Genomic DNA, 24,522 nt, shown 5'->3' on the forward strand with positions numbered 1-24,522 from the left:
GAGGCGCCATCCCTGGCACCCATGTGCTTCCCGAGCACTGCACCGCAGGGAGTGATTCCTGAGCACAGAGCTAGGAGTAAGCCTTGAGCATGGCAGGTGCGACCAGGAAAAAAGTTCCTAATTCGGTTTGGAGGAGCTCCCTGTGTATAAAGGATTTAATTTTGCATCTGGCATCTGTCAGAAATCTTCCCCTGTGCACACACCTGGTTTGCTGTGATATTTTTGCAAAATAAAAATTTTCATTTTAATACCAAATTGTGTGTGTGTGTGTTTCTGATTCAGATTATAGAAATATTACTTAAAGGAGTGTGGGTAAATTGGGTGCAACGGGTCATTTGTATGGTAAAAGATGGAATTGGGCTTTTCGTGGTGAACTAACATTGTGTACACAGACATTAAACACACAGTAAACTTACATGATATTCTAGTCCATTGTTACTTTAGTTTAAGCAAAATGGTCACCTTTTCTTTCACTGTCTATGTGGTCTTAACTTTAAGTTGAGATTTTTAAAATAATTTTTCAGAATTCAGTGACCATGAAATTACAAGTTATTCATGATTGGGTTTCAGACATACAGTGTTTCAGTACCTATCCCTTTACCAGTGTTGATTGAGATTTCAGTGTATCTTGAATTTATGATAAAAGAGTGTGAAACTGGAATTTAAAAGGGAGTCAGAATTTTATTTTTCTGTGTCATTAGGCAGTTGTCTTTACACCATTTATCATGTCATTGTAATATTTGTCACATAATGCGTTTTTATGTATTTTGCCATTTGTCTGTTCTAGATTTGCTAGCCTGTCCTATCACTCTTCAGTACAAAGTGAAAACAGTTTTAGTGTAGGTTGTAACTGGCATGGCAGGTGATTGTTCACTAGTTTGTTTTTTTTTTTTTTTTTAAGAAAACACCTCTTCACGTGTATTGAGGGGAATGCCCTCTGCTGGGTCTGTCTAACTCACCACCCCTTTGGCTTCTTTGCTTGTGTGGGGGGGCCCAGGGGGTGCCTTCTCCCCTTTAACTCTGTGGCGCTCTTTCTGCAGCCCCTGCTGGAGTCTGTGTCTTACGAGGAAGCGCTGGCCAACCGCAGGGTGCTGCTGAGCTCCACGGAGAGCCGAGAGGGCCTGGCGCAGCAGGTAGGCGCCCGGGAAGCCGGTGCTCCTTACGCGGGAGGGGGCGGTGCTCCTTACGCGGGAGGGGGCGGTGCTCCTCACTCGGGAGGGAGCAGTTCCCCAGGGACGATTCTGAACAGGGGCATTTCACAGGCTTTGTAAGTGAAGAGCTTACATTAGCTGATGTGCTTAAAAGCGTCATCCCTGTCACTGTCACTGTCATCCCATTGCTCATTGATTTGCTCGAGTGGGCACCAGTACCGTCTCCATTATGAGACTTGTTGTTACTGTTTTTTGGCATATCGAATATGCCACGGGTAGCTTGCCAGGCTCTGTCTTGCAGGCGAGATACTCTCGGTAGCTTGCCGGGCTCTCTGAGAGGAAAAGCATCATAGACATAATTAATTGAAAATTCTGGAGCCAGAGTGATGTAGGACAGTTGCCTTGCATGTGGCCGACCTGAGTTCAGTCCCAGGTGCCACCAGGAGTAATTCCTGAGTGCAGAGCCAGGAGTAACCCCTGAGCATCACTGGGTGTGACCCCAAAACCAAAAAAAAAGTGGGGCTAGAGCAATAGCACAGCGGGTAGGGTGTTTGCCTTGCACGTGGCTGGACCCGGATTCGATTCCCAGCATCCCATATGGTCCTCTGAGCACTGCCAGGAGTGATTCCTGAGTGCAGAGCCAGGAGTAACCCCTCTGCATTGCCAGTTATGACCCATAAAGCAAAAAAAGAAAAAGAAAGAAAATGACCTGATGCCAGCACAGCCCAGTGAGCATGGTGCATGCACCATGCTTGGCTCCCATTTCTGGTCCCACGTGGTTGCTGAGTTATTTTCCCAGCCATCCCTGAGCACCAGGAGCAGGAGTGACCTCTGAGTCCCGCCAGGCATGGCCTGAAAGCAGAAAGGAAGAACGTTTGTCGATGGTCTAAACAAGTCATCTTCATTGAGTTGGTATTATCACTGCTGCGGAAATAATCTTAAAGCTGGAATTGTAGCTGCAGTTAGAATATTAGCTTTTAAATGGAAATCGTCTCGACACACTCTGGCTCCAGCAGCCCCACTTGGTTGGTTTCTTTAAACATCTCACCCTTGACTGCGACACTGAGCACCTTTGCAAAGTTTTGTTTTTTCTCCTGTTTCTCTGTCGGGTTGTCTCTCACATGCTAGTGTGTGAAAATTATTTTGGTGATTGATCCTTTAATATGTGCTTTTCTGAGATATTAAACTTAGTGGCTATGCTTTTTTTTTTTCTTAATGATACCTTATAATAAGTAGTATTTTGATTTATTGTCGTTTCTTTCTTTTTCTTTTTCTTTTTTTTGTTTTTGGGCTATACCTGGCAAAGCTCGGGGGTTACTCCTGGCTCTGTACTCAGGGATCATTCCTGGTGGTGCTCAGGGGACCATGGGAATGCTGGAAATTGAACCAAGTAGGCTGCATGCAAGACAAGCGCCCTCCCCACTGTGCTATCACTCTGGTCCCTGTAGTTCATTTTCTTAAGTGAACTACATTTCACTGCCAAGCACACCCACACCACAGATTGTGCTCCTGCTTTGTGCATGCCATATAATATTTCCCAGTCTAGACTCAAGGTTTTTTGGTCTTTCCGCAACTCTGTGAGGCAGTTGTGGTTTGTGTTCAGTAATTTTGGGGGTGGGGGATGGGAAGAGACAGTTTTGTCAGTGTCATTCTCAGAGGTACGGAATTTCTTCTGACTGTTCAAGGTTCAGCAGAGTTTGGAGAAGATTTCTAAGCTGGAGCAGGAAAAGGAGCATTGGATGTTAGAAGCACAACTAGCCAAAATCAAACTAGAGAAAGAAAACCAGCGAATTGCAGACAAGCTGAAGAGTACAAGTGTCGGGCAGGCGGCTGAGCCGGCCCAGGAGAACGGCACCGCAGTGCCCCCTGCAGGCCAGGAGGCCTCCGCAAAGGGTGCGGCCGAGCTGGGTCCCAGCACCAGCCTGGTAAGTGTCCCTTCCACCCGGGGCTCTGGGCAGGGCAGGTCGGGAAACAGGCCTCTTGAAAAAGAAATTCCAGTAAGCTCCTCTGGCCTGACATGGCACTCCCCAGGATGAGGACCGTCTTCTGGGAAGAGATTCTAAGTCAAGTGAAAGGTGATGGCTTTCCTAAGAGTGTGTAACGCTAGGCTGTTTCTTTCTCTGAAGAAATGCCTTAGACGTGGCTGGTGACCAGGCACACGGGTGATGTCTAAGGCAGTTGGAGGCTCCTGACATAGGTGCAGTTCAGAAACCCATCAGGCTGCCTGCTCGCCAGGAACTGTGAAAGGCTGCCTCGCCTCCGTGCATCCCTCGCTTATCTGCACGATCTAGAAAGTTCAAGAGAAACAACTGTATGCAAGTGACAGGATTCAGAATGATTTTAAGAAAAATTTTCCAATTGCCATGCTCTTCTGCCCTGTTGGGGGTTGGGGGGAAGAGAGAGATAAAGAGATAGAGAGAGACAGAGCGAGAGGAGAGAGACCGAGACAGAGAAGAGAAGAGATAGAGAGGGAGGAGAGAGAGATGTATATGTATTCCGGAATAAAAAAGTAGGAGGGAAGACTGTCCCTCCTAGTTGGAGAGCACATCCCAGAGACTGTATTTTCACAATCGTTTCCTGAGGAACCTCTCCCTGCTGGAGAGCGAGCGGCTTCTGCCCTGCAGTTCCCGGCTTGCTTTGGGCTCTCGCCTGCATCTGCTTCCAAGCATGCCTGAAGTGAAATGTCTCCCTTCCGGTCTTTGAAGCAAGTCCGCGCCCCTTTTGAAGGAAACCCATCTTACACGCCATCAGTCACTTTGAGAAGTATCTGGATGGGAAAGTTAAACGGGAGATAGAAACTTGTTACCGCCGACCGTAGCACTGCGGAACTGCATGCTTGGCGCTGGATGGGAGACACTCAGCAGGGCAGGCGCGTGCCCGGCACCACATGGTCCCCGAGCATCACTGGGGATGTCCTGGGCCCTTGCTGCCAAGGTGGCCCAGGTGGTCTTTGGCGACGCTGAGCCAGGAACTGCTGGTGGGCCCCTAGGCCTCCTGAGCATCTCTGAGAGGCCGCACCCCATCACCAGCCAACCTAGTCCCGTGCTTAGGACACGCAGTCACGTGTTAGTCGCTGTGAGAGAACAGCAGCCTTAAGAAAGAAGCTCAGAGTAACCCACAGCAGTGCGCCAGGGTCCCCTGAGCCTGGCAGGGCCCGAACAGCTCCTGACGGCTGCTGGGTGTGGCTCAAACTCCCCCTTCCCCGCCAGAAGCACTGTTGGGTCAGAACGCATGAATCTGGTGGGGGGGGACAGAGAGATAGTGCAGAGATTAGAGCATCTGCCTCACATATGGCCAACCCAGTTCAGGCCCTGGCACGACCTGGGCCCCCAAGGACTGCTGGGAGTGGACCTCTGCGCCCCAGAGCCAGGACTGGTCCCCAAGCACTGCCAATCCCCCGGCTTCCCCCCAAAAAATGCATGAATATTTCATTTTCAGTGACCTTGTTTTTTATTTCCAAATTATTTTCTAAATGGATCATATGAGTTTATATTCATATTGGCAGCTGATGAGAAGATGTTGAAATTTCATATATTAAGGTTTCCCTTCTGTTTCTTCGGCAAGGACCGCATGCTTTACCACGTTCTCAGACCAGCCCGCAGTGACAGGGCTGGGAAGGAGGCAGAATAGATGCCAAAAGTCATCCTATTTGGAACATAGGAAATGAAATAACTGGCCTGTTACTAACAACATTTTTTTTTTTTTTGCTTTTTTGCGTCACACCTGGCGAAGATGCACTAACATTTTTAACTGTTACTTCTGCTCTAGTGTATAGGAAATTGTGGCTCTACTTTTTTTTTTTCTTTTTAAATGACAAGGGCAAGGGCTAGAGTTCATACAGTGGGTAGGGTGCTTGCCTTGAATGCAGCCAACCTGGGTTCTATCCCAGCACCCCTGAGCCCTGCCGGGAGTGACTTCTGAGCCGAGGGCCAGGAGTAAGCTGTGAGCAACACCAGATACGACCAAAGAGTAAAATAAAAATTAAAAAAAAGTAAAGAAGGCAAGGGCCAAAGAGGAAGTTCATGCACTCAAGCACATCCTTTGCATGCAGGAGGCCGGGTCCAGTCCCCGGCACCACTACACGTGGTCCCTCGAGCACTGCCACGAGTGTCCAGAGTACGACGCTAGAAACAGCTCTCGAGCACCACCTGGGTGAGACTCAAATACAAAAAAAAATTTTAAAATCATTTTAAAAGATCCTTTTATAGCTTAGTAATCATGATGTGAATTAGGGAATGTTCATTTGACAGTACTGCGTATTGTCTAGACTCCGGGGCAGCCTCCCTAACCCGAGAATACCATCCACTGAGCTGGAGTTACGAGGCCTAGCAGTTACCCTTCCGTCTTGACAACAGCCTGAAATCCATGCTCTAAAGCACTTGCTCCAAGGCCACACTTTCTTTATTCACCAGTATAAATCTGAAATCAATCACTAAATTTAAATCTGGTATCATTTTCGAACAGCCTATCAGGAATGTATTTCTGGGACTGGGGAGGTAGCTCATGGGCATTTAAATCTGAATGAACAGTCTTGTGTGTTCAATCTCCAGCAACCAGACCTCCCCCCCATAAAAATTAAACAGAACCATCTATCTCTGCCGCCATTTGAGCTTTCAGCCTTTGTGGATTTGCACCAGTCACTGTAAACCTCTTCACCCTTTCCTGACCACCGCCTCGGAAGTAGGGACTGATGAGCCAACTGTTCTTCCTTTCTCCCTTACAGTTTATTGCTTTCAGTGGGAGAAACTGACATAGTATCTTCTTGAGTTTGGGAGTTTCTTTTGGATTTTGGGGTGATATTTTTTTTCAGCCCTTCTCCCAACTTTGGTACTGATGGGGGGGTTCTGCATGGTCAGGGGTGATCCCGGCCCCCCGCAAGCATGCCCCCGTGGCTCTTCAGCTCTGCCTTGGACCTGTTTACATTTCTGTTTCTTGGGGGGGCTGGAGAAGTAGTGCAATGGCCTAAGCACTTGCTTTGCTCATGGCAGACCTGGGTTCAATCCCTGGCATCCCACATGGTTCTCTGAGCACCTTAAGAAGTGATTCCTGAGTGCCGAGCCAGGAGTCAGCCCTGAGCATCACTGGGTATGGCCCCAAACTCAAAAATAAACAATGAATTTCTATTTCCGTTTTGCTGTGCTGGTCGTTGAGTCCAGTGTCTCGAACACGCAGGGCAAGAGCCCCCCGCCCCCATCCCTGACCACATTCCGAGAGAGGAAGCGCTGACTCAGCACAGGCCCTGCATCCGCGCCTCCTCCCTCACAGCCAGCCCTCTAGTATTCAGAGACTAGAAGGAAAAGAAATAGTTGGGAGCGAAAAAGAATCTTGTGAAAAATTCTCTAGTAAATCTCGATGGTGAAAAATGTAGTCAGTCTAGATTGTAAAGAAAAAGGTTCAGCCGCCGTCACCAGCCCAGCCCGCCTCAGACTGCGGCTTCAGTAGTGCCAGAGTGAGACCTGAGCCTGGTCACGGGCTAACTCACTCATCTAAGCTCCCAGCATCCCATTTTCCTGTGTGTCGTGACAAACGGGAGGTACAGGCGGGTGGAAACCGCACATTGGTGGAGGGAGGGTCGCACGGCTGTGGGGTTGGGGTTGGAACATTGAATACCTGAAGCATCCAGTGTATTATGAACGACTTGATGGTTGCGGTGTTATAATAATGTTTCAAAATAAATAATCTTTATAAAGACAAAAGCTAGTAAATATCCAGTTTAAAAAACAACCCTACAGGGGGCTGGAGCAATAATACAGCAGGTAGGACTTTTGCCTTGCACACAGCTGACCTGGGTTCAGTCCCTGGCATCCCATATGGTCCCCCGAGCACCATCAGGGCTAATTCCTGAGTGCAGAGCCAGGAGTAACCCCTGAGCATCTGAGCATCGCCCGCCAGGTGTGACCAAAAAAGCCTAAATAAATAATAAATAAATAAAATAAACCCTCCAGTAAAAGACAATAGGAAAACCAGATAAACCCCAGGCCAGCCCCAGTGCACGTGCTGTGCATATAGAGGCCCCAGGGGTGACCCCCAGTGCTGCTGGAAGCAATTCCTGAGCACCGCACAGCGAGTATAACCAGGATTACCAGTATGACCCAGAAACCAAAGAAACAGTTTAAGGCCGCCAAGCACTACAGACCAGGGCACTCATCCACAGCAGTACAAGCACAGAAAATCCTGCAGATTTGTAAACTATTGTGTTTGAAATGGAAACAGTCTGTTCTAAAGATTTCCTTCCCTCCCCTCCCCTCCCCTCCTGCCTCTGTTCTATTCCAGATCGGGATTTTAACCAGGACGTCGGACCATGAGGTAATGTGTACTTGGCATCGTGTTGTTTGTTAGTAAATACTGGGCCAGTGTTTGTCCACAGGGCCTGGAAAACACAGCTTTGTCCAATGGTGTTTTCCGACATCTCAGCAAATCTGGGCCCGTCCCCCAGCCCCCACCCCCTCCCCATCGCTACATCCATCTTTGCTTTTCTCTCTGGTTCTGTTCGAACTGTCGCCGACAAATTATAGTCTGTTTTTGTAATTGCCACATTGAGCGACTTGGGTTGGCAGTTTGACAAGGCGCAGTTCCAGCCCAGCCGTTGCCGGCCCGCAGGCCCAGAGGAAGGCGGGCAGCCTGGCCTTGCGGGACTGACCGGCCGCAGTAGGTGGCTCTGCCTTGTCGGGGAGGCGTGCATGTTGGAGTTTTGAAAATAAAGAAGTAACTCACTGTAAATAACTATTAAGAGGACAATTGAAGTCATTCAAGTTTACCACTCACTTGGTGTGGCGAGCTGGCATGAAGAGTCCAAGTGGCCGGTAAATTCTTGGACTCCTTTCATTGGTGTTTTAATTAGCTGATATTTCAATTTCTGCATATCCCCCACCCCCTTTCTTTTCTTTTCATTTTTCTGCATGGACATTTAAAACTAAATGCCATCCTGTGTGGTCATTAGGGTAACTAGGAGGAGCTCTAGGACTTGGCCATAAACTGTTTATTATAAGAAATCCATTTGTTAGTAAGTTTAAAAGCATTAGAGCTGTGTTGAAATTGGGTGGAAAATGCATGCTTGAATTTCAGCAGTTTCCACATAGGCTCTCGTCCCCGCCCTCCTGCAGTTGAAGGCCTTAGCAGAGGACTCGGACGGATTGGGGTTTCTTGGAAGTCAGGTTGTGGCTGATGAAAGCTGCATAGAGGAGGATGCCGGGTTCTCCGTGCTGCAGAACTGGGCTGTTCTCCAAAAGCCACAGCTCTCTCCAAAGATAGCCAAGACACCAGAGAAACTTAATTGGGGGTGGGAACACCTGGCGATGCTCAGGGGTTACTCCTGGCTGAGTACTCCTGGTGGTACACGGGGGACTTTATGGGATGCCGGGGATGGAACTGGGGTCAGCTCCATGCAAGGCAGATGCCCTCCCCGCCGTACTATCTCTCCAGCCCCTGAAATAGACATTTTCTAACCTGTCTGAAATTTCTTTGAAGAGTAGTAAAATCAGGATTTCCCATTGGATCCCAAATGTGCAGAGTTGTTGTTTTGTTTGTTTGCTGGCTAACAGAACATGTTCCTTTCCCCAGCACTGCTTCATGACCCTGCCTGAGGCGGTATGTGTGCTCTGTTTAGGGTCCAGACGTGGAGTCCCGGGAAGACCTGATTAAGAGTCACTACATGGCCAGGATCGTGGAGCTCACCTCACAGCTGCAGCTGGCCGACAGCAAGTCTGTGCACTTCTATGCCGAGGTGAGCACAGCCCTGCCTGGCTAGGTGAGCTCTCCGGGCACGCCGGAACTGGGGAACCGTCCTGGCCTTCTGCTGGTCACCTCAAGGAGAAAGTCACTGTCTACGGATTTGTATGTCTTAGGTTGGAGTTCATATTGATGAGTTGGTATATACACCAGACATCTTCATTTTCACAAGTAGTAGACTGATTTATAATTTCCAGGTTATGGAAAGGTAGCTGAGAGAGTTGTAACCTTTCTGTGGTCACATATGGGACCCGGAGCGATAGTACAGCGGGAGGACGTTTGCCTGGGTCAGATCCCCAGCACCCCGTAGGGTCCCCCAAGCACCGCTAGGAATCATTCCTGTGTGCAGAGCCCCCGAGCATTGCTGGGTGTGACCCAAAAAGCAAAAAAATTTCAGTGGTCACATATGTATGGGCCATTATTATCATTACCTACTATTTTAGAGGGTGATAGACAAGTTGATACACACAGGAATTATCATATAGGGAAGTTTCAAAGCATAACGTATCTTATTCTTTTGAAAAAATAGTTCCAGCTTCAAAATGGCTGTTGTAGATAGAGGGGACTTCTGTAAGTGAGAAAATGTGATCTGTTCAACCTTTAAAAGATACTTGATCTTCTTGTTAGGTCTTTTCCTTCCCCATCAAATAAATTTCTTAAAAGAATTAGAAAACACTGATGACAGTTAATCCATAAAATTTTACACAACCCATCGGCTACAGGGACGGAATAAAGAAAGAAACTACAGCTCTCAAAGAGTAGGAAACGAGTTGCTTGGAACGTTTCGCTCAACGTCCAGAGTCCCTGTGAGCTCTGTGGTCTGAAACGTGGTGTTGAAAGGCCAGTTTGAAGTGGCAGAAGGAGAATGGTGATGCTCCAGATGGTCCGGCTGGAAGAGGAAAGCGCCTTCCCTTCCCTGGCTCTGCCCGAGGCTGTAGGGAGGAGAGGGCCTTTGCGTCTCCCTGCTGCGGTGAACGGTGTCCTCGTTACCCAGTGGCAGCTCCAGTGACAGCGTGGTGGCTGTGGGAGGTCCAGAGCTGTGTTCAGCGCTGTGGTAGCTGCCATCCCCCACGCCGTGTGGCTCACGGGCACTCCCTCGTTGCCTTTGTGTCCTGGGCTTGGTTATCTTCCTGAGATTCTTGCCTTGCAGAACTCTCTCCTGCTAGCCTTCGAGTTGGTTCTCGAGCACACAGGATATTCTTGTTTGATGGAGGGGAGTTGGTTCCAGTGGCTGGGCTTGACTGACATCTGCTTGTGAGGAACGAAATGAGCAATATAAAATTTGGAGTCTGTTTAATGCCCAAGAGAGTTGCTTATCCTTGGTGAATGTCTTGTGGCACTTGTGCTACAAGAGTTTTCCAGTCATCCTAATTTTTTCTTCTCTGTAAACAGGAAGTGGTCAGGCCTTGCAGGAGTTTATTGGAATGGCTAGTCTGATTGTTGACACAGGCATGCCAGTGTCTCTGGACAGATTCTCCTTATGGGTCTCATGGTGAGCCTGCAGCTTACTGACTCTCTGAATGGCAGACCCTCTGCACGATGATGGAAATGGAAGTTTTCTAATATCTTACCTGTTCTCTCTGGCTAGTTTAGAATTGGTTGGACCTAGAAATAAAGCGGCTGGGATCTTTACAGTCCTGCACTCACATTTTTTCCATGTAGGTCGAGCATCATCTATATATAGAGAGAGATGGCGAGACTTTATTGTTCCATAGTGTTGTCTTTAATCAAGGGTCTAGACTGCACGTTAGATGTCATGTGCTCAAAAGCCACAGATAACTTGAAATAGCCGCTTCCTGGGGCTGAAAAGGTAGTACAGCAGGTACTTGCCTTGCATGCAGCTGACCCAGGTTCGACCCCTGGTTCTCCCATGGTCCCCAGAGCACTCCCAAGATTACTTTGGAGTATAAAGCCAGGAGTAAATAACCCCTGAGCATTTCTGAGTGTGGCCCAAAAACAAAAAAATGGACAAATAACCACTTTTCTTAGCCTCACTGATGTGTTAGTGATTTCCTAGAGAAAGAAATACAAACTTTTATATTCTGTATCCACTAGAAAAAAGTCAGACCAGGGAAAAGTTGTTAAGTTTGAGTTAGCAGATGTTTCCCTTATTAAAATGATGAGTGTAGCCGCCCCCCCCCAAGCCTGTAGTAGGCATTTAGCAGGTATTTGTAAGAGGAAGGGAAGGGTGGAGGGGGAGGGGAGGACTTGACTGGGAGGTTGTTTGTTAGTAACCTCCCTGGAAATGAGTTTGGCTTGGGATGCTTCTGGGGTGATGCAGTGTGTTTGGTTCCCAGTGTCGAGCACTCTCTAAAAGACTCGCCCTCGCCGAGAAGTCTAAGGAGGCACTGACAGAGGAGGTGAAGGCGGCCAGTCAGAACATCAGCAGACTTCAGGTGAGTCACAGGTGTTCTTGCACAGAACACACAGATCTAAGTGTCGTAGAGGCGCATGCTTGGTGAGCTCAGGGCTACTCCCAGTGCAGTGCTCAGCATTCCAGAGCAATTCCCGGTGCAGTGCTCACTGTCCTGCAGCTATTCCTGGTACAGTGCTCACCATCCCAGAGCTATTCCAGGTGCAGTGCTCAGTGTCCCAGAGCTGTTTCAGGTGCATTGCTCAGTGTCTCAGAGCTACTCCCGGTGCAGTGCTCAGTGTGCCAGAGCTACTCCTGGTGCAGTGCTCAACATCCCAGAGCTACTCCAGGTGCAGTGCTCAGCATCCCAGAGCTACTCCCAGTGCAGTGCTCACCATCCCAGAGCTACTCCTGGTGCAGTGCTTAGTGTCCCAGATGCAGTGCTCAGTGTCCCAGAGATCAGGCCTGGGGCCTGCATGTAAAGCTCATGTTCCAGCCCTCTTGGAACAGGTTCAAGATGAATTTCCATTGAGAGCTTCAGGGCAAAAGCAGCTTCATTTTCCTTCTCGAGTGTGGATGTCTGACCTTCCAGACATGTGTCCTGTGCACTTTATTTCTGTTCATTCAAAAGTCCCCTCCTGGGCGGGCAGGGAGGGGTGCTTTGCGTGCCTTGCGGCTGTGTTTTGAGCCCCTGGACCCCACAGTGCTCAGGAGCACTCCCAACCCCCACTGTTCTTGGGAACACTCCTGCCTCCCCCCACAGTACTTAAGAGTGCTCCTGCTCTCCCCGGTGCTTGGGAGCACTACCCCCCACCCCACAAACACGTAATTCAGTGATGCTGACATTGATGTTGGGCCCAGTTTCTCTGACTTGAATTTCAAGTAGTTCTGTCGCGGCGCTCTCTGGGCCTTCCTGTCCTGCCTCGTCTTCGAGTCCCAGCCGCGTGGCTGTAGCTGTTCTGTCTGCACTGGGTCCTTCACTGATGCATAAAACTGAGCACCCCTGAAAAGTCGGGCTGCAAACACGACCCCCCCCCACCTGCAGCTTGGGGCCGGAGCCTTCTCTGCAGAGCCACTATCTAGCTCCAACTGGACATTGTGCAAAGAACAGAATCTCCTCAGCGCAGGCCGCCCCCGCCCCCGCCTCCTCACTGTCACCGGTGGGCTAGCCTGGAAAGAGAGCACAGTGCTTCGTCCCAAGGCCCCAGGTCCTGCTCTGTTTTTTTTAATGTTTTTTTTTCTTTATCTTTCTTTGTTTCCAGTGTTGGACCCTACTGGGCAGTGCTCAGGGGCCACTCCCAGCTCTGTGCTCGGAACCTTGTGGTCCTGGGGTTGAGCCCAGAGCTCCAGCCCTTTCAGCTCTCTCCCTCCGAGTTCTGGGGGCCTCTCTGTCCGAGACAGACCTCTTCCACTCTTCCCCACACCCCCTCTGACATGGGGTAGCCCCTGGGGGGTCTCTGTGTTTGCTTTGTGGGTGGTGGTAAGACTTTACTGTCACTGAAGGCAGGGAACTGTCGCATTGTTGCAAAGGAGTCCTGAAGAGATGGCTCCGGGCGAGGCACACCTTCTCTCTTTCCTCAGTGTGTTCCCTTGGCTTGTGACTTAACCTTGGCGCAGATGGATCACGCCGGCCTCCTAGGAGCGTTGTGCTGCAGGTTTGGTGTTTTATGAAAGAAAACGCTCAGCGCACCCGTCTTTTCCTGTTCAGGATGAGCTGACGACCACCAAGAGGAGCTACGAGGACCAGCTGAGCATGATGAGTGACCACCTGTGCGGCATGAACGAGACCCTGTCCAGGCAGCGCGAGGAGATCGACACGCTGAAGCTGGCCAGCAAGGTGGGCCAGACAGTGGGCGTGGCCGCCTGCCTCGGGGCCCCTGTGCTGTTGACGGCTCTCCTGTTTCTGGGCGGGCCAGGCGGGGCCGGGGGTGGCAGGCGCCCTCCCTGTGTTGTCTCTCTAGTCCCTGAGTGGTTTTTCTGATATTCCTCACCATCTGATCCAAACGTTAGTCTCCCTTTGAGTCACGAGAGTTGAGATTTCTGAGTGCCTTTGCTTTTTGATATTTCTGCCACCATTTTTATCAGTGAACAGGACTCTTCCAGGGAATGCTCTTTTTTTCTCTCCATGGGCATGGAGAGGGCTTTGGGTAATGCCCGGTGGTGTTCGGGGGTCACTGCTGGCTGTGCGTGGGGGGCATTCCGTGTGCAGTGCTGGGCGTGAAGCGGGGTGGGCTGCAGGCAGGCGCCATAGCTCTCGCAGTGTCTCTCTGGTCTGGGCTGGCTCTGCTCTCTGGGGTTCCAAACTGGGGCTGCCCAAGAGTTAGTCTTCAGCAGATTTATTCTGAAACATAGCCTTTTTCCTGAGGGGGGTGGGCGGGAGGGCACACCCAGCGACACTCAGGGTTACTCCTGGCTCGCACTCCGTAATTACTCTGGGCAGTGCTCGAGGGGCCGCATTGGATGCTGAGGATTGAGCCCAGGTCAACTGCGTGCAAGGCCAACACCCTCCCTGCTGTCCTGTCACTCCGGCCCCTCAGACATGTCTTTATAACCAGAAATAGCTTGTCCTTTGACCTCATAAGCCTGTGGTTGTAACACCTGGAGGGGTGTTGGGAGACCCGAGCTTGGTGCCATGCTTAGCCCACTCTTGGTGACTCGGCTGATTCTGTCGCACTCCAGCCGGGAATCCAACTGGGATCACTGGCCTCTGCTCATGGCCACCCTCGTGCTGTCCGAACAGACGTTACTGGGTTCCTGCCGTGTGCTGCCTGCAGGAGGAGGCTTGCATCAGACGTGGCTGCTTTAGCCGTGGCCGGTGTGAGGGGCGGCCTTCCATGCCTCGGGACTCTCCCCGGCAGGCAGATGGTTTAAATGCTCTGGGATTGGCCTTCTGTAATTTGGGTTCTCAGCGGCGTCTCGTGACACTGCTTGTCCTGTGGCTACTCTGGAGCGTGTCAGTGGTGCTTTCTGGGACATCGCCTGGAGACTGGAGCAGACAGTGTGGTGTTGGTTATGGTCTGAAGTCCCTGGGGCTTCAGGACACTTGAGCGTGGGGGTAGCGTGCGGTGGGGGTTGGCATTCCTGAATAATGCCTCCCCCGGCCTCTGGCCTCCCCATGTCGATACCCGGGCAGGGGGGCAGCCTCAGCCTCGCCCCTAGTCAGGAAAGAGCACGGACAACAGGGTCGTGAGGGGCTGCAGCATAGCACAGTGGGGAGGGCGTTTGCCTTGCGTGGGCTGACCCGGGTTCGATTCCCAGCACCCCGTATCGTCCCCCGAGCACTGCCAGGAGTGATTCCTGAGTGCATGAGCCAGGAGTAACCCCTGTGCAACGCTGGTGTGACCCCAAACAGCAAAATAAATAAATAAATAGGATGAGTAGCATAAGGAAGCCTGTTTTCACATCAGATACTTGAAAGCGAGTAGAGTGACTGTTGGGGAGCTTGATGGAGGCAGTCACAGGAGACTTGGTTCTGGATTGAGCAGGGTCCATGCTGAGTCCAGTGAGTCACTGCCCCAGAGCAGTGGTACACGCCAGCCCAGCTGGATCCAAGTTGGATCCCCGACATCCCTCATGGTCCCCGGGTGGGCTCTGCCAGGACTAATCCCTTCGCCAGAGTCCTTGAGCACTGCGGGGTGTGGCCCCAAAGCAAGCCCTGTCACTGGAGGGTGGAGGGGGACAGCGATAGTCTGATAGTCCGGTGTCTATAGTGCTTGCCTGTGGCAGGCCCAGCTTCTGAGCCTGGATGCCCCGCATATGGTGCCCCCAGCATCGCCGGGAGATTCCTGAGTGCAGAGCCTGGAATAACCCCCGAGCATCACTGGGTGTGGCCACCCAAAAACTAAAAATAATAAAAAATAATGAAAATACTTGTCATTACTGCAACTCAAGTCTGTTCTTTACTTTGTAGCTTGTACTGGTCACTTTTCTGTGGTTATCTGCGTCCCTGTATCTTGCACCTACCTGTTGGCTAGTGACTTCGCTGGCTGTAGTTCCGGTTGCATGCCATGGTTTCTCTTGGTTCCTGGGAAACATCCCAGACCATCTGTTTGCTGCGACCTTTCTCTTAACATTTGTATACTCCAAACATTGTCTACTACGTTTAAAACTAGGTCTTTGTACCGAGTAGCTGAGTACAGGAATTTATTAGAATGTTTTCCTGAAAAGTGAACTCCAGAAAGAAGCAAAGTTAAAGTAGGAAGCCCCAATTCCCATGACCTAGGACAGGGTGAGGGCATTTGCCCTGGACGCTGTTCTCAGCCAGAGGTCCCTCCTGTCGGAGAGTCATTGCTTTGGGGTGTTAGTAAACAGATGCTCAGAATCAGGACTTCGTTGCAGTCTTTGAAGGCTATTTAATTAACCCTCCAAGAAATGTGTTTATACTCACCTTTCACGAGCCAGTTTCAGAAGTCTTACACTCCCTGGTCTTTGAAACACAGTGACTCTTTGAGATGGAAAGTCCACAGTAGCTTCCTTTTTATTTCTCTACCATCCACGCTCAGTCTCCAGGGGGCAAGGGTCAGCGGGGACAGAACACGGGGAGCTGAAAGTCACCGCCGGCAGACACCAGCGTCCCAGCTCTTCCCGCTCTTGGGAAAGAAAGTTTTCCAAGACTTCTTGGCGTGGGTTTGTGAACTACAGGAACTGCTTTGCTGGGGGTTGTGTTCTTACTGTGGGTGTCTTTTCTCTGTGCAGGGAAATTCTAAGAAGAACAAAGGCCGGTAGTTGGCACACTGGGGGCCGCTGACTTCTTCAGAGCCGCAACTGTTGCCAGGAGCTGCAGGGCCAGACTCCACGCCCAGCACTGGGTGCCGTCGGGAAGCTGGAGCACTGTGGACCGAGTGACTCCTCAGCTGTCCACGCCGGGACATGTGTCAGATACGTCTGTAACCAGGAAGGCAAAACCAGAACTTGATGTTGACAGTAAAGTGGAAAACAATACACATACCATGGATATTGTAGGTTTCCGTAACGCTGTTTTTACTGTGCACTTTTTAAAATTAGGTTTTAATTTCAGTATGTAAGAACAACCAAGATTTTGTATATTTTCAAACTCAATTATATGGTAATCAATTTGGTATCTATGGAATAGATATATGTTTCTGGATAAAATGCTTAAATTGTCAAATTGTCATTACTTGCTATAATTGAAAGCAGTCTCCCAGATTCTTTTTAAAAATATTCATGCTGCTCTCTTTCTCTCTTCGAGAGAGTGGGACTTGCAAAATTCATATCTCGTGGATTTATTATCATTGTCTTTAGCTTTTCTGTACCCTACCTGTGTTGGAATAATAACTTAAGGAAATTGATGTCAATAAATTCATACTTATATCAAACTTGCAGTCTCCATGTGCACTTGATAATGAAATGGACTTATTCAAATAGATTATATGAAATTTACCAGGTCCAGATAGATAAAAATCCAATTTTCCAAATGGGACTAAATGTATAAGCAAACCATTGTTAAGGCTTTGAGTTTTGCTTGAACGGATGTCAGTAACTATTTCAGGCAAGGACCCTCACCCCTTTCTGGCTTCCCTTGGCTTCTTTCATGAACATTTTGTCATTTCATGATACACCCTAGGGGCACCTTGCCCAGTACCCCATTCTCAAGACCCTAAATATGTCAATCCTTTCTTAAGAGACACGTAGCTTGCACGGACCTGTTTTATTCCATTCCCACGCCCTGATCAGTAGCTGAGATGCCCCTGAAATGCCTTCCGCCCAGCCCGGCCCCTGTGGAGTAGATGTCTGTTGCCGCCTGGAGCATTTCTTTCTAGACAGCTACTAATCCCCTTCCAGAGTGTACTTTTTGCTGTTTTTTGTTTGGGGGCTACACCAGCAGGGCTTAGGGGTTACTCCTGGCTCTGCTCACAGGAGGGCCACTGGGAGGCTCTGCTTGTCACTGAGTCTGCGAGGGATGAAAGCGTTTGGTCCTGCCATGGGCGTCTCGGGAGTCGTTTCTGTCCCCTTCCTCCCAGCTTCTCGAGTCCTGAGCCTGTCTGCTCTTTCTCTTTTAGTAGCCTACCCAGCTCCGGTCCTCTGTCTGCGGAACCAGCCGTTTCCATAGCAGCTACCAGGACTCTCGAGCACTGTGGGAAAGCTCCAACAAGCACCTGATTTGCTGCATCATAACTTGGGGCTTCTAGTCCCTGCCGGAATCGTGTTCCGTGGCCGTGAAGCTAGAGGGTTGTTTCTAGTCCTCGTTGAGGTCTGAGACGAGGAGTGGCAGCGTCTGACTGACTCAGTGACAGAATTGTTGGCTGCTTGGCCGAGAATAGACTCTGGGCTGTAGGAGCAGATGCGGTTATTTGCCATCCTACGACAGCAGCGCGACATGGTTTTTCCTGCCCGTAGGAGTTGTGTGAAGATTATTTCTGGATTCGTTTTAAGGATAAAGCTGATAGGATATGCTGACTTGTAATTAAACCCGAATCTTCCCCTACAGTTACGTTACTCTTCGCTGCTTCTGATTCATAGCACTTAGTCAGTACATAATCAGATGCAGTGTGCTTTTGCTTGTTTTTCTTATTTATCTTCTGTTCGTACCGCTAGAAGATACAGTTCTGCAAGGGCAGATAATTTTGTGTGGGACTACACCTGGCAGTGCTCAGGACTTACTCCTGGTTCCGTGCTCGGGATCCCTACTTTGGGAACCATATGAGGTGTCAGGGATCTAACCTGGGTGAGCTGAGTATGAGGCAAATGCCCTCGGCCCCGTCCTGAGGCTTCGCCCCCACAGTGGCCATTCTGATCTTGTGTTTTCACTGCTCTCTCTGTTGATCCAGAACACAGCCTGGCATCAAGTGGATGTTGCCAGGAATGTTTGGTGGGATGTGGCTTATGGGAGAAAGAGAAGTGTCAAAGATGAAGTAAGGCATTTGGCCTGAACAAGCCTGCCAGAGAAGGCTGAGGGGAGCACTAAGCCTCTACCTAGTTACGAAGTGACAGTGGACAGTCACCGCAGATTTACCCTGCCTCACTAGCTCGTTGGTTCTCTTATCTTACCGTATATCCCTACCTTTGCGTGCCCCTAGATTTTAGCTTTTGTTTTTTGCTTTTTGGGGGTCACACCTAGCAATGCACAGGGGTGACTCCTGGCTCTGCACTCAGGAATTACCCCTGGCGGTGCTTGGGGGACCCTATGGGATGCTGGGGATCGAACCTGGGTCGGCCACGTGCAAGGCAAACGCCCTACCCACTGTACTATCGCCGGGGCCCGATCTTTCTGGGCAGCTTCCTAGAGTTCAGAGCTCTGGGTCCTTTGACCAGAGTCTCCACAGAGCCGCTCTCTGATGGGCACAGCCTATTGCAACACGCTCCCTTTAGCTCCCTTCTCGTTCTCCATGTACTCAGCATGTGTCCGGGTGTTCGGGAGAGAGAGGGCAGTTTGCTCTCAGGGCTGATAGTCCTCTTTATCTCTTAGAGTGAAAAGGAAATCTTGGAATTGTTTGCCTTTTTGTGTTTTGCTTGATGCCGAGACTGCATCTCTCACCAGCTGTGAGCCACAAGAGAGCCCCAGGCCTGCGCCCCTGCCGTGCCTGGTGTCCAGTGCCGCAGATCCACAGACCTGCTGGAGACCACCGGCCATTCTGAGGGGTCAGTGGGAGCTTTCCTCGGGCGAGGGACAGGGCAGGACTGTAGAGGTGATTCTGGTTTTCTCCCCACCCCCCTTTTATTTTTTATGGTGCTAGGGATCAACCTGTGCCTCGCACATACTAGGCGAGCACTCTACCACTGAACTATGTCCCCAGCCCAAAATTGCCACACCCGGCATGCTCGGAGCTTTCTCCTGCCTCTATACTCAGCTATCACTCCTGGCAGGGCTGAGGAGACCATCTGGAGTGCTGGGGCTTGAACCATGGTCAGCTCCATGCAAGGCAAGTGCCCACCTGCATTACACTCAGTCCTTCCAAAACATCTATTAAAAAAAAACACCTAGTTTTTATTTTTTAATATTTTTATTGAATCACCGTGAGATCAAGCATTACAAAATTGTTCTTAATTGCATTTCAGTCATACAGTGTTCAGCATCCATCACCCCACCAGTGTAATTTTCCAGCACTGGTGTCCCCAGTTTCCCTCCCACCCCATCAAGCCACCCCCAACCCTGCCTCTGTGGCAGGCAGCTCTCCTCTCCTTCTTTCTCTCTCTCATTGTAGGTGTTATGGTTCAGTGATACAGATGCTGAAAGGTTATCATGCATATCCCTCTACCTGCTTTCAACACTTGGTTCTTGTCCTGAGTGATCATTTCCAACTAGTGTTGTCATAATGGACCCTCCTCTATCTTAGCTACCCTCAACTCCCACACCATTGCCCGACCATTGGCCAGTCCTCCTGGCCCATTTTACCTGGCCTTGGATATTAATTTCAGTACTTTTTTTTTAATATTCCACAAATAAATGCAGTCATTCCATATATCTTTCCTTCTCCTTCTGACTCATTTCACTCACATGATACTCTCCAAGTCTATGCATGTGTAGGCAGATTACATGACCTCATTTTTCCTAACAGCTGTGTGGTATTCCATTGTGTAGATGTGCCATAGTTTCTTTATCCACTTGTCTTGAGCACTCAGGTTATTTCCAGAGTCTGGCTATGGTGAATAGTGCTGCAATGAACATAAGAGTGCAGATGGTGTTTCTGCTGTATGTTTTTGGGCCTCCAAGGTAGATTCCCAGGAGTCATATTGCTGGGTCAAATGGGAGCTCAATTTCTAGTTTTTTGAGGAATTTTCATATTATTTTACAAAAAGGCTGGACCTGTCAGCATTCCCACCAGCAATGAATGAGGGGCCCTTTCTCCCCACATCCATGCCAGATTGGTTGCTCCTGTTCAAAATGCCCAGTTTTAAGTTAACTGCTAAAATCTCTGGTTTTTTTGGCAGGCTCTGCCCAAGGGCACATAATAACCAGCCTTTGTTAACCATTTGCTATAAGTTAGGCCTGGATAAGACAGAGCATGTATTATTGCTATTTCATTTATACCTCCACTAACTATCTCTTTGGTATTGTTAGCTTCCCCACTAGGAAAGTAAGGCTAAAGGTAGGTTCATCCCCTCACCCCACCAAAAAGAAGGATGAGGAGAAAAAAAATGAACTTGTGCTTTGCAACCTATGCAAAGGTACAAGATTCGTGTATTGAAGCAGAATTCAGATTCAGGAAGGCTGTTGAGTACTGTAGTGGATGAGGGAGTTCAGTCAGGGGGTTCAGTTCTGCTCCTGCGGTATTACATATTTCGAGGATAAAACTTTAAATTTCTCAGTAACACTGGCGTTTGCCTTCTCCATTCCATGTTGTCAGTAAGTGCCCGTTACCTTTCCTTCAGCCCTTTAGTTAGTGGTTGGGGCTAATGGTCTTACCATAGAGTTTGTCTTTGATATTCATATTTATTTCTATAGTCCATATCACATATACTTCCCTGACTACCAACTCTAGGCATACTATATTTATGCTACAATTCTGTCCTAGCCAACTTTCTGTGCAAACTATTTTTCCTTTCTTTTTTAAAAAATTTAAACATGATTTACAAAATTGTTTATAAATTTCGGGCATTCAGTGTCCCAGCACCAGTGTCACTTCCCTCCACCATTGTCCCAGTTTCCTACCCACCCCTGAAGCCTGTCCCTTTAACAGACACAAAATAATTTATTTTATGTTGCTCTTTACAATAAAATGGTAAGTGGAATTATAAAAAAAAAAATTGAAAAAAAATTGTCCAAAAAAAAAAAAAGAAGAAAAAACAACTGTCCAGTAAAAGAAAGTTTGTGAAAATGGTCATGTGTCACCATGGGTTATCAGAGGCTTGTGTCCGGGTTCTCTGCGCTGTGGGTTGCTGGCTGAGTCGTCGTGTGACTCCTTTCGCTCAGTGGGCTTCTGTGCTGCTTTCCCATATAATTTGCTGTGCTCCCGAGGGGCTGTCAGGCTTGTGGGGTTCGGGGGTGTTGTGGCCGCAGAGGTGGCTCTGGGATAGTTCTCAGCCTGACCCTTCCCGAAGGGGCCCTAGAGTTTTCAACCTGGAGCCTGGCGTACCCATATGATTCAGCAGCTTGGCGTCTCCCCCTCCCCCCCCCCCGCCCCCCAGCGGTGAAGTCAGGCCATTGATGTGGGGGCGTCGCGGGGCCTGGCCCACCCCTCCCCCCAGCACACCCCAGAGTTTTCAGCCGGAAGACTGCTGTACCAGGAGTTTCTTGTATTTTTGTTTCTCTGTTTTGGAGGGGAGAGGAGGCCCATATCTAGTGGGGTTACTCCTGGCTCAGTGCTCAGGTTCATTTCTTGATTGGTTCTGGAGAATTGTGGGACTTCTGTGTGCACAGCATGTACTCCCGCCCTGTAGGGAGCCATTTTACCTTACTGATCTTATGGTCACTATTTGTTTATCACTAGCTAACCCCATGCCACACCTAGCAAAGGTTGCCACTCCTAATCTTACTGATCTTGTCCTATCAGCATTTGTTTATTACTAGCTAAAGCCCGTGCCACACCCCTGCATTTCTATTGGGGGTCCCGGCACCACCTCCTCCCAGCAGGGAGGTATAAAATACTGTAACTGCCATAGAATAAATGCCTTTTCTCCCTCCTCCGGGCTCTGCGTCTGTTCATTCAGCTGCGTCCCCTTCTCAGCCCCATGAAGGGTTCTCTCTGCTGAACAGAACGAGACCTCCACATCGACTTCCACACCGCCCTTCGCGTCTTTCCCTTTTCCTTCTCTCTCTCTCTCTCTCTCTCTCTCTCTCTCTCTCTCTCTCTCTCTCTCTCTCTCTCTCTCTTTCTGTCTGTGTCTATCTCTCCCTCTCCCTCCCTCTCTTACTCTTCTCCAGATTTCTAGTACTTATAAATACATATGAGCACTATGGCCATGCAAGTGGCGAGTGTCTATCAGCTTTACCTCTCTCCCACCCGTTTCACCATTCGCCCAGGAGTGAGTGTTGCATGCTGTTGTGTGCTCATTCTGAGGACACGCTGCTTACATGCCCTTCCGGGCTCTTAGCCACCAGCAGGACGAGTGATGGTGGAAATGCGTGTTACAGCCCGTGGTTTGTCACCCTCTCCTGGGAAGATCTGAGATGGGGCTGCTTGCAAGCAATGGTAACAGGCTGTTATCTGTCCATGCGAAGGCCCGGGTGCCCACCACGAGCACAGTTTGAGTTGAGCTGTTTACAAGTGCTTCTCAGTAACAAACACAAACTGGGGTGAGGAGATGAGTCCCTTCGAGGGCTGGGACACTTTGCAACTGTCCCTGCCATGGGCCCCCAAGCGGCCCGGGGAAAGCTTCCCCACCCCTGAGCACCACTGACTGTGGCTTGAAAACCAAATTAAATAAAACCCCAAACAAATCATTCCAAAAAAAAAATTGGAATAATAGCCCCTGAGCTTTCACCGCTCTGCTGCCCAGAGGAAACGCGTCACTGCCAGCATCTGCGTCCTCGTTTCCCAGTGGCAGAGTCAGTTGGCTTCACGGGTGGAAGATGAACTTTTGATGCCTTTTCTCCCCCTCCACCCCTCACAGCTACATACTTTGTCTATCTTCAAATAGTTGCATCAACATTTTGATTAAGCCAGTATATACTTGATTAAGATGGTTTAAATGCAGGTAGTAGCACAGTAATGAGATGTACGATGACTACTTTGCAGTCCTCTGTTCTCCCTGGAGTTAATAATAGTCTTTTTAAAATGATTAATATGGGGCCAGAGAGATAATACAGTGGGTGGGCGCTTGCCTTGCACGCTGCTGACCCAGGTTCAATCCCCAGCATTCCATATGGTCCCTGAGCACTGTCAGGGGTGATTCCTGAGTGCAGAGCCCTGAGTAACACCAAAAAATGATAATTAATTAAAAATGTCTTATATTGGTACCTGATTCGATCCCTGGTACTGTTGAAGGTGTGTGTGTGGGGGGGGGCGGGGGGAGATTTATTTACTGTGTTTTCAATGGTAGCTATTGTAGTCACCCTAAAAATGATTGAAATGACTCTCTCCTAGTCACCACAAATGATTTCCTTTGCACACCCCCGGGGGCTGATGCGTAGCTCTGAGCTGTGCATTATGCCGTGTTAATCCCAGGGTTGCTCCAGCTATTAGAGAGCTTCCGACTCCTCCAACTTGACCGCTTGAAGACAGCAACTTGCCTGATGCTGCCGAGATGCCGTGTGGCCGAGATCCCCTAACAAGGAGTGGTCTGTTGTGCGACAGGACAGGAAGCTTCTGTTCTCGGCCACGGGCCATGTCCTCGACACCATGGAAATGAACTGAACTTGTCAAGGAGCTTTGCCTCAGCCCGAGATTGTTTAAGCAGTTTAGTTCCAAATTAGGAAATTTGCTAGCACAGAACAAGAAAACCCATGGCCCCTCTTCCTGTCACTGAAGGAACTGGCTCCAGGCTGTTAGAAGGACTTTCCTGAAGAGAGGGTGAGAAGAATGACAGCTGGAGGCACCCCAGGGGCCACTGTCAGTGGGAGCCACTGCAGGCACACCTCTCCCCTTCCCTCCTGGCCCTTTGTTTTGCTTCTGAGCTCATCCCTCCGAGTCCTGGTCACCAATGGACTTGTCCTGTGCTACCGCCCATCACTACCAGAATAGAAACACTAAAACAGTCAGTTAGCAAAGCACAAAATATCACAGCTTGGGCAGCTGCTAAGGGATTTTCTGTGTGTGTGTGTGTGTGTGTGTGTGTGTGTGTGTGTGTGTGTCCAGCTTTCTGTATTTATTTATTTTTTATTTTTTTGCTTTTTGGGTCACATCCAGCAATGCACAGGGGTGACTCCTGGCTCTGCACTCAGGAATTACCCCTGGCAGTGCTTAGGGGACCATATGAAATGCTGGGAATCGAACCCGGGTTGGCCGCGTGCAAGGCAAACGCCCTACCTGCTGTGCTATTGCTCCAGCCCCTCTGTATTTATTTTTTAATTGGTCTTTGGGGCCACACCTGGTGGTGCTCCCCTGGCTCTACACTCATAAATTATTCCTGGTGGTGCTTGGGGAACCATATGGGGTGTCCAGGATTGAACCCAGGTTGGCTACAAGCAAGACCCTCCCCGCTGTCCTAGCCTTCTGTACTTTTTTCAGGACACCTCTGTGTTGTGTTAAATTGTCCACACATCTCCTGTCATCATTTTCATCAATGCCACAGGTGCTGGGGGCAGGATCCTGCCTTGTACTTATCCCCCTACAATGGCTAGCAGAAGTCTTGTGTTCAGTTGATGTCTAATAAATGCAAAGGTGATCATTTGGGGGAGTGGTCGGTATTGTCAGTGTAAGCCCCTCTTAAGAAGGCTCCATCCCCAGGACA

General features: G+C 49.5%; 1 protein-coding gene across 1 annotated transcript in view; it reads left to right on the top strand.

Annotated features, from left to right (window-relative positions):
- The window catches only part of PPP1R21 (protein phosphatase 1 regulatory subunit 21), an 86,757-nt gene extending 70,180 nt beyond the window's left edge, over window positions 1-16,577 (top strand). Inside the window, exons 16-22 of the mRNA XM_055120211.1 lie at window positions 1,041-1,133; window positions 2,837-3,076; window positions 7,425-7,457; window positions 8,758-8,874; window positions 11,177-11,275; window positions 12,941-13,069; window positions 15,928-16,577. Of these exons, the coding sequence (XP_054976186.1) occupies window positions 1,041-1,133; window positions 2,837-3,076; window positions 7,425-7,457; window positions 8,758-8,874; window positions 11,177-11,275; window positions 12,941-13,069; window positions 15,928-15,957 (741 nt within the window). The 3' untranslated portion in view covers window positions 15,958-16,577. The remainder of the gene's footprint in view (window positions 1-1,040; window positions 1,134-2,836; window positions 3,077-7,424; window positions 7,458-8,757; window positions 8,875-11,176; window positions 11,276-12,940; window positions 13,070-15,927) is intronic.
- The last annotated feature ends 7,945 nt before the right edge of the window (window positions 16,578-24,522 follow it).

The sequence above is a fragment of the Sorex araneus genome, chromosome X (assembly GCF_027595985.1).
Source record: "Sorex araneus isolate mSorAra2 chromosome X, mSorAra2.pri, whole genome shotgun sequence".
NCBI lineage: Eukaryota > Metazoa > Chordata > Mammalia > Eulipotyphla > Soricidae > Sorex > Sorex araneus.